This window comes from Aedes albopictus, chromosome 3, assembly GCF_035046485.1.
Source record: "Aedes albopictus strain Foshan chromosome 3, AalbF5, whole genome shotgun sequence".
In the NCBI taxonomy this organism is placed as follows: Eukaryota; Metazoa; Arthropoda; class Insecta; order Diptera; family Culicidae; genus Aedes; species Aedes albopictus.
The window spans coordinates 323190032-323203600 of NC_085138.1; the positions used below are offsets into that span (position 1 = coordinate 323190032).

Genomic DNA, 13569 nt, shown 5'->3' on the forward strand with positions numbered 1-13569 from the left:
TCAGCGTTTCAACTGATCAGCCGGGTCGGTCAGTAACTGTCCAGACGTGTCTCTCACGGACATCGTGGCATTCATCTTAGTCACACTTAGGCGACGGGAAACATCGTCGAGGAGACGGATGTCGCCGGTGTTTGCGGATCTCTCGCCTTCGTCGGCTAGAGAGTCCACCCACGCTCATTTGTCCCGTCTAAATGAGCGTTTCACTTCCTTCTCGAGAGCCGAATAGCGCTGACGGGCTATGGCTTTGGCTCCTCGTGCTTTCGCTCGCTCTATCGCGGCTTTAGCGTTCCTTCGCTCCTCTATCTTCCTCCAGGTATCATCTGTTATCCACTGCTTTCTCCGGGTGCGTAGCTTACTCAAATTATTCTCGCCGGTGGCGTTCTTGATGGCGCTCCATTGATCTTCTACGCTTCCACCTGCTGGAATATCCGCAGCACGGTTCTCTAGCTTCTCGACAAAGGACCTTTCCACCGCAGCGTCTTCCAGTCGGCGTGTGTTGAACCGGCGCCCGATTTTCTCCTCCTGTCGATGGATCCTAGCAAAGCACGAGTTGTCGGAACCAACCTTCGCGTTGAAGTCGCCCATGAGGATCTTGATATCACCTTTCGGAATCTTGTCCACGACAGCATTCAGTTGAATTTAAAAGTTCTCTTTATCTTGCAATTCGGCAGCATCGGTTGGCGCGTAACATTGGATCATGGTAAGGTTTCGAGCCCGTGTTCTGAATCTGGCTACAGTTATGCTTTCATTAATAGGTTCCCACGTGAGCGCTGAGCAGGAAACCAACTCCACGGTGGCGAGGAGCGTGTTCACCTCGTTGGCCAGAGTATTGTAGAATTTGACTCGACGCCAATCTGAGTTCTCCAAAGTTCGGCCAACGGACTTCACCCAGCTCTAGGATCTCAAGCTTCATACGGCATGCCTCATTGACTAGTTGTGCCAGCTTACCCTGCTGGGCTAGGGTTATACATTCCAAATTCCAATTCTTGTCCGTTGTTTCGCGCCAAACGTCGTTGCCGTTGAATCAGTTCCTAATCTTTCATTTTCGGTTTCTGTAACGTTTTTTGGGTATCGGAAACAGTAGGTTGTTGGCCTAAGGTTCCCTATCCACCGTGGTAGGGCTGCCACCTTAGGTATACCATCCGGTGGAGGAGCATTTCATACTCAGCTGCTGGATGCCAGAACAGACGCTGTTTGAGCCGCACCTCCTTGGTGAACAGACGCTCGAGACGTATCTTCTGAATTTAGCTGAAGTCAGAAGGACAACAGTACCCAGGCTGCACTACCAGCTTAGCACACAACTCTTTGCTAGCAGTCTTTGTCATCGCTTGAGGTAGTAACTTGTGAGGACCAAAGCTATGTTGGACGCTCTCATTTTCGACTCACCGTTTTGCAGCCCAACGTGTGGTGATTGAGCAGTGTAATTTAGTCCGTGAGTCCAATAGGAACTACCAGGAGAGTGCACTGCGTTAGGAAAGTTTTTCCCCCGTAAACTGATACTACTTTGTAAGTATGATGAAATTATGAAAAAAAAAACCTTTTCACTAATAATGATGAATAAAATTGCAGTATTGATGCTGCTTGGAATAGAATTTGCTGTTGATATGGGTTAATGTTCCAAACGCGACATGACTCCTAATACTCTTGATATGATTATTTCGGCTGTTCATCGACAACACTGTTCAAGAAGAATCAAGTAAGGGAACTGAGGACATAACGCCCTTCGGGGACAAAACGCCTTCACGCGATTTCATTATATTATAGAGGTTTTCGTTTGATGCAAGAAAACTAAGTCTAAAATGTAGCTTGTTAAACTTGAGAACGGGCGATATAATCGAAAGAAATGCATGGAAAACGACGATTTCTTCCATTTGGAAAAAAAATCTCTAATTTGTAGCGCACATAATTTAAGCAATTGCGTGCTGGTTTTATGGAATCTACCCGTTAAACAGCCATGTGCCTCGTTTTTCTTCATTTTCTGCTGGGAAGAGTTCGATGGAGCCTCATGGTATTTCATTACAAGCCAAAATGGAAAATGCCAGCGAGCGTTTTACAATTTTCCGGCACTTAAAAGGTAACACATTCTTGATTTGATTATTTGAATGGGAAATTTTAGGATCACGCGGGCCAAAATCATAAGTCTCTTACGAAAGATAGTAAACTACTATCTAAGGCAAAATACACCTTTCAAATCAAAATAGTTTGAGGTTTATGACGGCATATGCTTAGACTGGGCGTTATGCCCCCCTTCCCCTATTGCTGAATATACTTATTCAAACTTAAATCCACTAAATATCAATATGGCATTTTCATGACATTTCCCTTCTCTGTCTTTGGAAATTCTTATCTTAATAACTGTGGGAGAGATTTAAATCGAAGATATTATTTTCCGTTTTGAATCAAAATTTCCGATGTGGACACTTTGTGTGGAACTCATAGTAATTTAAACTAGTTCAAACATTTTGCAATGATACTTCAATGTGATAATATGATATTGCGTTTTAGTGTACTTACCTATTACCGTCGCCAGTATCACGATCCCGAGCACCACCGCCGTCGCTATCATCCGTATCAGAAAGATAGTACTCTCGGGGTCATCCAGTCCTCCCAGTCCGAACCCGCTATCACCATCGAGCAGCTGGTCCCGGTCCGTCCCATTTCCAAATCTGGTACTGACGGTGCCGTTGATCAGCCCCACACTGCTACTACTACTGCTGCTACTTCCACTATAATTGAGCAAAAAGCAATTCGTACAGTTCCAGAGGGCCATCAGCTCGTGCTCCTCCAGCAGATCCGGTGGTAAGTGGGCAAACGAGAGCCGCGAGCTGGTCCCACTTTCGCCATCGGAAACGTTAAAATTGATGCTAAATTCGGTCGAGTAGTTGCCACCGCCGCTAGTGAACAGCCCTCGGGCCGTGGACCCAAGTGGAGACCCGCTGAAATTGGACAAAGCACCAGCGAGCAAGTCACCACTACTACTATTGCTGCTATTGCTACTGCTGAGGCTGCCATTCAGATCGTTAACGAATTCATCCAGAAAGCTACCCCCACCACCCCCAAAACCACCATATTCCAGCACATCCCCACCACTTTCACTAACCCCCCACCGGTGCTCTTCCCCACCATCTTCGCCCGAGGAAGGACTCCACGAGCTCACACTAGCACTCGCAGTTGTCACCGCGAAACTCGATGTCGTCGTCGAGTGGCTTGCAGCAGCAGAAGCAGAGGTACTGGTCGCGATTCGGTGCACTTTTTCTGTCACTGTCGTCCGGACTGGTGTCGTCGTCCAAGGCCACGAAGGCCATGAAAAAGAAGTCTCTTCTCCGGCGACACGGCCCCTTGCCGTGGCCATAATGCCTTCCTTCGTGCAGCACTCTCTTCTTCCGCGGCGTCGCTGTTTTTTTTTGGTCGCCGCCTTGCTTACTTTGAGGACCTGTTTTTTCTCACCCCGTTCCTCATTTTGTTCAACACTTTACAACGCGGTTGATACTGGAAGAATTAAAGCAAACACGGAGAGAGAGAGGACATTAGTGAGATTCTTGTGATTTGGTTAAGTTACAAAAACAAAAGCACCGCAATCGGGTCCGAATTCTGCCAATGAAATAAAAACTCAAAATTTTTTAATGATGCCAATTGCACCACTTCATTATGGGGCGGTACGATACAAAGTGGGAATAGTTCAGTGTTTGATTCTTTCACACTTATTTATAAGCTATGTTAAAAATGTGTAGTTGGTATTTAAGTTTCGCAGGTTCAGGTTCCTGAACCTCGAGGATTTATAAGCAATATGTGAAATTGTTTAAAGTTCCCTGGGCTTTGATTATATCTTCCAGGAAGCTTTGATTTTGGGCATGTAGCCGATGTGCTTTGCAGTAATGATTGGAATAGCTGTGTTTATGCGTAAATAGAAGTTCGCAATAGGAAAGTTGCACTGTAATAGTTGGTAGCGATCTCTGTAACGATTGTCGGCATAATCGATGCAGTTCCGATGCAGTGTTGCTGATACTAAACATTTATGTTTGTAGATGTAGACAACCTTTGTATTCAGTCCATTATTGTCCAAAAGTACTGCAATATTTGTTCTTCCAAAAATGTACGCAACTATGATCCCTATAAAACCGCCATAGTATCATGATCTAGTGAGTAGTCTATAGTAGTCATTAGTCGTCCATAATAGTCCTAGTTTAAGCGATACACAGGATGAAATATACGCGCGCGCAGTTAGAACAAACCGACTTTGTACCGTTCCGTAGTTAGAATAAACTATCGCCAATTCAGTTAAGTAATCGTTCGTGTTGTGAGTTTAACTACCTCAAAATACAGTCCATTTGAACTACAATATCGTGTGTGTAAATTAGTTGCCTTGGTCACAGTGCTAGTTCTCGATTATTACCCATTCCTTCGGACCCGACAGTGATCATGCCATGAACGCTGGTATGTGCGTCAATAAGATGAATATAGGTATACACTCAGCCAAATAACCTTAAGATTTCCATAAGGCCCATCTTATGAAACGGCCTTTAAATAATTCATAATGATTCGGATGAATTCCATAAGGCCACTCTATGACGTAAAATCGTCTCACAGCTTGGCTTTTATTCATGTTTAGCAACATGGTATTCTCAAGCGTCGGTAGCCGTGTGGATAAAACACGGGCTCGGTGATCCCGACGTTCATGGATCGAATCCAGTCTGCATCATGTTAAGATTTTTTTGTTCCTTTCATAAGTCTATCTTATGAAATTTGTCATAGCAAGCACGATCAATTTTCATAAGGTATTCTTATGTCATCCATAAGAATTAGTTATAGCAAATTTTCATAAGGTATTTCGATGATTTTCGCTAGTTTTTTTCGCTGAGTGTAAGCAATGGTAAACAGTTCGGTAAAAATCAGATCTTCAAGTCATCTGATATCAGGGATGCCAGATGATTTTTTGAAAAATCTGTATCACAACTTTCAAAAATCTGTACATATCCCATATCGGCACCAACATTTCAAAAGGGCGTAACTGCATTTGGAAGTAATACCTTCTTTCAAAGCTGTAGGTCGTACTGCCTCCCTTATACTCAAACCACCGTGGTTGTCGGAAAGAGGAGAGTTTTTCCCATCTGGTACTTGTTGTGAAAAACATGGGAATCATAACACATGATCCACAGCTTTAAAAGAAGGTGATGATTCCAAAAGCAGTTACGCCCTTTTGAAATGTTGGTGTCGATATATGAAATTTGGGCGAAAAATCTGTATCTCTTACAAAAATAAAATAGCCCTTCCAGCTTAAAAATCTGTATTTCATATTAAACGATATCTGTACGGATGCTCAAAAATCTGTATAATACGGATAAAGCTGTATACACTATACAGTGATTTTTCAGTTTTATCACGATAAAAAAATTACCGTTACATAAACGAAACCGTGAATTTTGTGAAACGAGAAAAAATTGTAAATTTTTTATTCAAAATCGTTCAGCTGCAAAATATATGAGACGTAGTTCACATTTTTTAACATTTTTTAAAACGACTAGTGATAAAACCGAAACGCCACTGTATATGGCATCTCTGTCTGATATAGTTATACTGATCATGCTACTACATAGTATATCGAACATTTGTCGAAGTAATTTATGTGCCGGGAAAATATAATTCCAAGTTGGTGAGAATATAACAAACCGAGGGAGGGTAATAGGCCCAGTCAGACCCCTGAATTGACAATGTGGGTTAGTGTGTGGGAATGCCATTGAAGGTTTGTAATATTCCCCTAGGCTTTCGAAATTCAACAGGGCGCGTCCCCAGGTTGCGATTAGGGGGAAAAGGGAGATTTTTCGCATTTGTACTGTAATCAGCCAATGTGATATTATCTTCTATGGTGTTGTATTGTAAATGAATGATCTCATTCTATGGGAATTCGAACCTTGTAATGTATTGTTTATTAACTTCAATTTTCTATGCCTGACAAGGTTATGAAGACAAACATGAGATAAAAAAATTGCCTAATAGGGAAGTCACATCAGCAAAGCTTTTACATATGCGTATGCTATCCATGGGGTCATGTCTAGCTTTTAATATGTATGGCAATGACTGATTCTTACCTAGTTCGCCGCCTCCAAGAACATGACCATTCGTAGCACCTTCATCCAGCACAGCCTCCCGCATCGTTACACCTGGAGATCACAACAAACGGAATCGCAAATCGACCACGTTCTGATTGATGGACGGCACTTCTCCGACATTATCGACGTCAGGACCTATCGTGGCGCTAATATCGACTCTGATCACTACCTGGTGATGGTTAAACTGCGCCCAAAACTCTGCGTCATTAACAACGTACAGTACCGGCGGCCACCTCGGTACGATCTAAAGCGACTGAAGCAACCGGATGTCGCCACCGCATACGCGCAGAGTCTCGAGGTAGCGTTGCCGGACGAGGGTGTGCTCGATGTGGCCCCTCTAGAGGACTGCTGGAGTACGATGAAAGCAGCCATCAACAACGCAGCCGAGAGCACTATCGGGTACGTAGAACGGAGTCGACGAAACGATTAGTTCGACGAGGAGTGCAGAGCGGTTTTGGAGGAGAAGGATGCAGCGCGGGCGGTGATGCTGCACCATGGAACCCGACAGAATGTGGAGCGATACAGACAGAAGCGGAAGCAGCAGACTCGTCTCTTCCGGGAGAAAAAGCGCAGCCTGGAAGAAGCGGTGTGCGAGGAAATGGAACTGCTGTGCCATTCACAAGAAACACGTAAGTTCTACCAGAAGCTCAACGCATCCCGCAAAGGCTACGTGCCGCAAGCCGAAATCTGCAGGGATAAGGACGGGAGCTTCCTGACGGACAAACGTGAGGTGATCGAAAGGTGGAAGCAGCACTTCGACGAGCACCTGAATGGCGAAGAGAATGTAGGCACGGAGGACCAAGGCAGCGGAGGAAATGACTATGTTGGTGCAGCAGAGGACGGGAACGAACCAACTCCCACGCTGAGGGAAGTTAAGGATGCCATCCACCAGCCCAAAAACAACAAAGCGGTTGGTGAGGACGGTATTTCGGCTGTTCGGGTCCGAATGAAGTTGATCATCAATATTAACTTCGTTTCCCGATCAGCCTAGATAGCTGTGTAGTGTCGGTAGCGATTATCTCAATTGGCTAAGAATAACACTATGGACCACCTGTTCCGGGGGTAAAAGCCCACTAAACAGGGAACCCCAATCCAAGGTGTCAGGCGACCCGTGCTGATGGATGAATGGTTGAGGGGGTTTAAAATATGCTCGATCTTTAACGGAGCCCGTAACGTAGGTAGATCGCCTTTATGTGTTGCGTTACGGTTCAAGATCTACCAAACCGAACCCTAGTGACATCCGGTTTGTCAAGTTGGGGTAATGTGTTTTGGTAATAAGGATTCATGGTACAAAGTCCTTGTTACTGGTGACAGTTTCTAAAATTGCATTTATTCTGCCTTGCTGATAGTTAAAGAACCGGACTTTTCCTACCCGAGACTACAGTTGATGTTAGGAAAACAAACATGCTTTACGTATCTAATTGCGTATTAACCTATCAAGGACTGTTAAGTTCTGGTAATTCAAGGACTCACGTGCATTCTTATTGCAGAAAATATTCTCTACTTTGACAGAGTTTTGCAACTAGCCTAAAGTCCCGGGTTTTTCTTTGTTGTCTTGGGACTAAACTAGAAGCAAGACATGGATGGGGCTACAGTTCCGATGCATGGATAAATATCAGTACCACCGTTTTGTTTTTCTCAGAATTCAAATAGATTGTGTTTGCTTAGGGGCGCTCTTTCACTGGGATTTAAATCTCTATGATAACGGGACCTTTTATCGCAATCTATTTCTTGCACCTCTGAGATAACAAAACAGAAACTGTACAGAAATCGATGCTTCATTGTCTTTCAATGACAATGGAGTATTACGACATGCACTAAATACTAAGGATACGGGTAATGCCACAAAAGATCTAAATACTGGTCGCAGTGGCTCACTTCAACAGAAAAAAAAGGACGGTATTGCAGCAGAACTCATCAAGATGGGCCCGGAAAAGTTGGCCACCTGTCTGCACCAGTTAGTAGTCAAGATCTGGGAAACCGAACAGCTACTGGTGGAGTGGAAGGAAGGGATTATCTGTCCCATCCACAAGAAAGGCGACAAGTTAATGTGTGAGAACTTTCGAGCGATCACCATTTTGAATGCCGCTTACAAAGTGCTATCCCAGATCATCTTCCGTCGTCTTTCACCTAAAGTAAATGAGTTCGTGGGAAGTTACCAAGCCGGTTTCATCGACGGCCGGTCGACAACGGACCAGATCTTCACCGTACGGAAAATCCTCCAGAAATGCCGTGAATACCGACAGTATCGACCGCACAGAGCTATGGAAAATCATGGACGAGAACAGCTTTCCCGGGAAGCTTACCACACTGATAAGAGCAACGATGGACGGTGTGCAGAACAGCGTAAGGATTTCTGATGAACTATCCAGTTCATTCGAATCTGGACGGGGACTACGACAAAGTGATGGACTTTCCTGCCTACTATTCAACATCGCCCTGGAAGGTGTTATGCGACGAGCCGGGCTTAACAGACGGGGTACGATCTTCACAAAATCCGGCCAATTTGTCTGTTTTGCGAATGACATGGATATCATTGCCAGAACACTTGGAACGGTGGCAGAACTGTACACCCGCCTGAAACGTGAAGCAGCAAAGGTCGGATTGGTGGTGAAAGCGGCTAAGACAAAGTACATGCTGGTAGGTGGGACTGAGCGAGACAGGACAAGCCTTGGCAGCAATGTTACGATAGACGGGGATACTTTCGATGTGGTAGAAGAATTCTACCTCGGTTCCTTGATAACGGCTGACAATAACGTGAGCCGTGATATACGAAGGCGCATCATCAGTGGAAGTCGTGCCTACTATGGACTCCACAAGAAACTGCGGATGCACGCCTGCAAGCCTCGTGGAAGCCCCTGATCCTCTCGTCACAGTCGAGCCATTCCTGCCAGCGGCCAGCAGTCATCCCGGTCCTGTGTATGAGTCCGGAGACGGGGTCTTCCAAGCCATCCACGCAGGCAAGTACATACCGAATCAGAACACACTTCTTCCGGTAACGTCTGTTGCTTCCAGTTTGACTGCAGCGGTCGAGTCATGTTCGTTGTCGTCCGGCGTTATCTCGGAGACTACCTTGGCTAAGCGTCAACTCGGCAATCAAAAAAGCAACTTTTCGGTGTACTATCAGAACGTAAGAGGTTTGCGTACCAAAATCACTCAGTTACGTTTGACGTTAGCCAGCAGTGATTATGACGTGGTAGTCTTCACGGAGACATGGCTAAGAGAGGATATAAACAGTGCTGAAATATCGGCTGAGTACACGGTGTTTCGTTGTGATCGAAGTGCATTAACCAGCCAACATATTCGGGGTGGTGGCGTATTGATTGCTGTGAAAAATTGCTTACGTTGTGAGGCTGTTGCATTGGTGAATTGCGAAAGCCTCGAGCAAACCGTAGTATGTGTGAAGTCGGAATCCCGTTCGCTTTACATAATATCAATCTACCTTCCTCCCGGCTCTAATATCGATCTCTATGCTGCCCACGCCCATGCAGTGCAGCACATCATCAGTGAAGCTTCAGAGGACGACATCATCCTGTCTCTAGGTGACTTCAATCTTAGCAAACTACGTTGGCAAATCGACGACGAGATAAATGGCTATATTCCTACAAACATTACATCCGACCGCGAAAGATGTCTCGTTGAATCCGTGTTTGCTTCCGGCCTTCGACAAATCAACAGTTTCGTGAACGCAAATGGAGCACTGCTGAATCTCGCGTTTGTTAGTCTTCCGGAGCAAGTAGACATTGTTGTTCCACCTGCACCAGTATTGCCTATTGACAGTCATCATATACCGTTCGTCCTACTCATTGATCTAAGCGTTGATAAGCTAGATTCCCACGCGAACTTCTCCGACCAATCAGCCTTCGATTTCAAATCGTGTGACTACACCCTGTTAAAAGCAGCGCTTGCCGATATTGATTGGGACAGCCTTTTGCGATTCGATACCGTCGACGATGCACTCTCCTCATTCTACGACAAACTCTCTGCTGTTTTCAACACTTACGTGCCTCGTAAGAAACGATCGTTCTCCTCAACATTTAGCAAACCGTGGTGGACGTCCGAGCTGCGAAACCTTCGTAACACCCTTAGGAAAGCGCGACGTCGTTTCTTTCTCACGAAATCAGAAAACGAAAAGGCCATTCTACGTGAGGCAGAGGCAACGTACAAATCTGTTCTGTGGTCCACGTACGAATCCTACATATCCGAGATCCAGTCCAGTTTAAAACAGAACCCGTCAAGATTCTGGAACTTCGTAAGGAATCAAAAATCATCTGCTCGTATTCCTTGCAATGTGATTTACAACGGTACCCAAGCCAGTTCCAATTCAGAAGCGGCAGATCTCTTCTCTCAGTTTTTTGAAAGTGTGTTCAGCAAGGTGTCACCAGTGCTCCGTGAGAACTGCTTCGTTCACATTCCTTCGTATGACATCAACCTACCTACCATTCAATTTTCACCAAACGAAGTAATGCTGGCCATCGACGAACTCGACTCCAAGAAAGGAGCCGGCACGGACGGTATTCCTCCTCTGTTCCTGAAGAACTGTTCCGCAGAATTAGCAGCACCTATAGCCATTCTCTTCAATAGTTCCCTACGTGAAGGTACATTCCCAGTAGCGTGGAAAACTGCCTCTATCGTACCAATTCATAAGTCCGGCAACATCAACCGTGTGACTAATTATCGTGGTGTTTCCATACTATGTTGCTTGAGTAAAGTATTCGAGAAACTGATGCATAACAGCATCTACAATATCGCAGCACCTATTATTTCGGACTCGCAACACGGTTTCATGAGACATCGCTCAACAACTAGTAATTTGATGTGCTATGTTTCTACGCTATCACGGGAAGTGGAAAGGAGAAGGCAAGTCGACGCAGTATACGTTGATTTTGCCAAGGCATTCGACACCGTACCCCACAGCCTAGTAGTCGACAAGCTCAAACATATTGGCTTTCCGGTTTGGATAACAAAGTGGATTTCTTCGTACTTATCCGGTCGCTCCTCATACGTTACGGTCAATTCAGCATGCTCTAGAACATTCTGCGTCACGCCTGGAGTGCCCCAAGGCAGCGTTCTTGGTCCTCTATTATTTAATATTTTTGTAAACGACCTGAACATGGTCCTCTCATCGTTCAAGCTGTCTTTCGTCGATGACCTGAAATTCTTTCGCATTATAGAGACTCCAAATGATTGTACCGCTCTACAAGAGGATATTAACTCCTTGTTAATGTGGTGTAACGACAATGGAATGTTCGTCAACGGCCAGAAATGCAAAGTTCTCTCCTTTTCCCGTTCAAAGAATCCAATGCATCACCAGTATACCCTAGAGGCGCAACCACTACAACGTGTTACGTCAATTTGTGACCTGGGAGTAACCATCGACGCCAAGCTCACATTTAATGAGCATGTGGGGATAACTACCCAAGTAACAATTCCATCGCTGATTGGTTTTGTTTGATTTTTATTAATGTTTTATTACAGCAATAACTAAAACTCACAGTTTTATGACTGCTATTATGAAAACCATTAATAAAATGTTTTATAGTATACTTGAAGATATCCATAAAGACAGATTTTAAGAGTAAACAAAACTTTCCGATATGTAAACCTTCTGGCAATCATTATTACCGCAATAAAACTGTTAAAACTCTCAACAGATGGCGATCCGTTCGATTAGTAACGACATCTGTTGGTGGAAAAGCAGAAACTACGACACTGCTAGGTTTATTGCGGTCATCATAAAAGTAAACTTGCTTTCGTTTTATTTTCGGCGATGACCATGCCATAAAGACTGCCCCAGAAAGTATGGACGCACCTAGTCTTCAGTTGACTGGGCCTGATCGATGGTTCTTGTTTCGGATTTCTTTTTGGCTGTTTCTGCTTACTATAGGATCGAAAATTCAAACGTTCTTTGCCACGATGTACATCGGAATTCGAAATGGTAACTTTTTTGGTCATGTTCTGCTCTGTGTAACTCAGAAGGTTTTTTCTTGTGCTAAAATATCTTCATCATTTGTTTTTCCAAACGGTGGTTAGCAGGACCTTTATTTTTTACCCAATTTTTGCCTATGCTTAAACGTGTTATCCCCACCGTGTTTTCTGATTGCTACTTGCACGGTTTTCTCACTTACTCCCACCATATTTTGCTCATTTCCTTAGTGATCTTTCAAGCCCTGTTCATCGTTTGTGCACATTTTTTCGATGATGTTGCGCTGAAAGCTCATGTATTTTGAAACAAACTGTTGGAATAGCAAAAACTGCATTACAAATGCTGCGAAAATAGGTTGACCAACAGGATGTAGCTTCTAAAAAGAACTTGTCATCAATAGTTTTTGAAAATGCAAGTATTTTCTTTATGCGTCCATACTTTCTGGACCGGTCTTTATTGAAGAATTAGCTTACGTGAATGAAAAATAGTTAATTTTGCTTAAATTGGCAATAAATTGATAGTTTGTAACCATTTTCATAACATGCTCACATAAATAAACTCTCTCTGCTGAGTATTCTTGTAATTCGGGATAGTTTTACCAAATTCACAAATTGATTTATTTCATTCCAAGATGATCATATTCACTATTTTCGAAGCGCATTAATTTTATGATTCTGCAACCCCAATATTCACGATAAATTCGAATGCGCATAAGCCTACCAGCACAATAACTACTAAAATACTACTTTGAAATAATCGCTTTCTACTTACGAATGATGTATCCTCCTGAACTTTATGTGCCATCGAAGAAGCTTCTCTGCATCTTGAGCTGTCATAGTTTTTGTTAAAAAAAACAACAACAATCGAGAATGGGAAATATTTCAACTAGGTTTTAAAACGGGTTTATTGCTGCTCTTAATGCGGTTTGCATAACCTCTCCGAGAGTGGTCCACTTAGCCGGAAGATGCTCTTAAAGAGGTTATCAAGAGGTTTTGATGTATGATTCAGTTTTATTGCAAGTTATATAAAATTGGTCATGAAGATCTCTTGTAGAGCCGAACAAAACTTGAAATGTTACTTGGGTACTGCCAAAGCTTTCTCAGTTCTGGGGTTCATACATCGCCATGCCTCAGACTTTACTGATATATTCGCCCTGAAGTCGCTCTATTGCTCATTAGTGCGCAGCATCCTGGAGTACGCGGCTCCTATTTGGATCCCGTACTATACAACGCACATACTTTCAATCGAACGTGTACAAAAAAAGTTTGTGCGATTTGCATTAAGGCGGCTGCCCTGGAACGACCCAATCAATCTTCCCGCTTATTCTGAACGGTGTAAACTAATTGGCCTAGAACCGTTGTCCACTAGACGTACCAAGCTGCAGCGCTTGTTTATTTTCGATGTTATTCAAGGAACAATAGACTGCCCTGCACTCCTGCAACAGATATCGTTCTACGTTCCCTCCCGAAGTTTGCGGTTTTCCAGCTTACTATCTGTCCCGTATCATCGCTCAAACTACAACAACCCACTGGACTC

At 44.0% G+C, this 13569-nt stretch overlaps 1 protein-coding gene across 2 annotated transcripts in view; it reads right to left on the reverse strand.

Annotated features, from left to right (window-relative positions):
* The window catches only part of LOC115257016 (5-hydroxytryptamine receptor-like), a 591282-nt gene that overhangs the window by 179328 nt on the left and 398385 nt on the right, over positions 1–13569 (reverse strand). For both annotated transcript variants that reach the window (XM_062842818.1, XM_062842817.1), the window contains exon 4: positions 2515–3489. In XM_062842818.1, the coding sequence (XP_062698802.1) occupies positions 2515–3352 (838 nt within the window). In that variant the 5' untranslated portion in view covers positions 3353–3489. The remainder of the gene's footprint in view (positions 1–2514; positions 3490–13569) is intronic.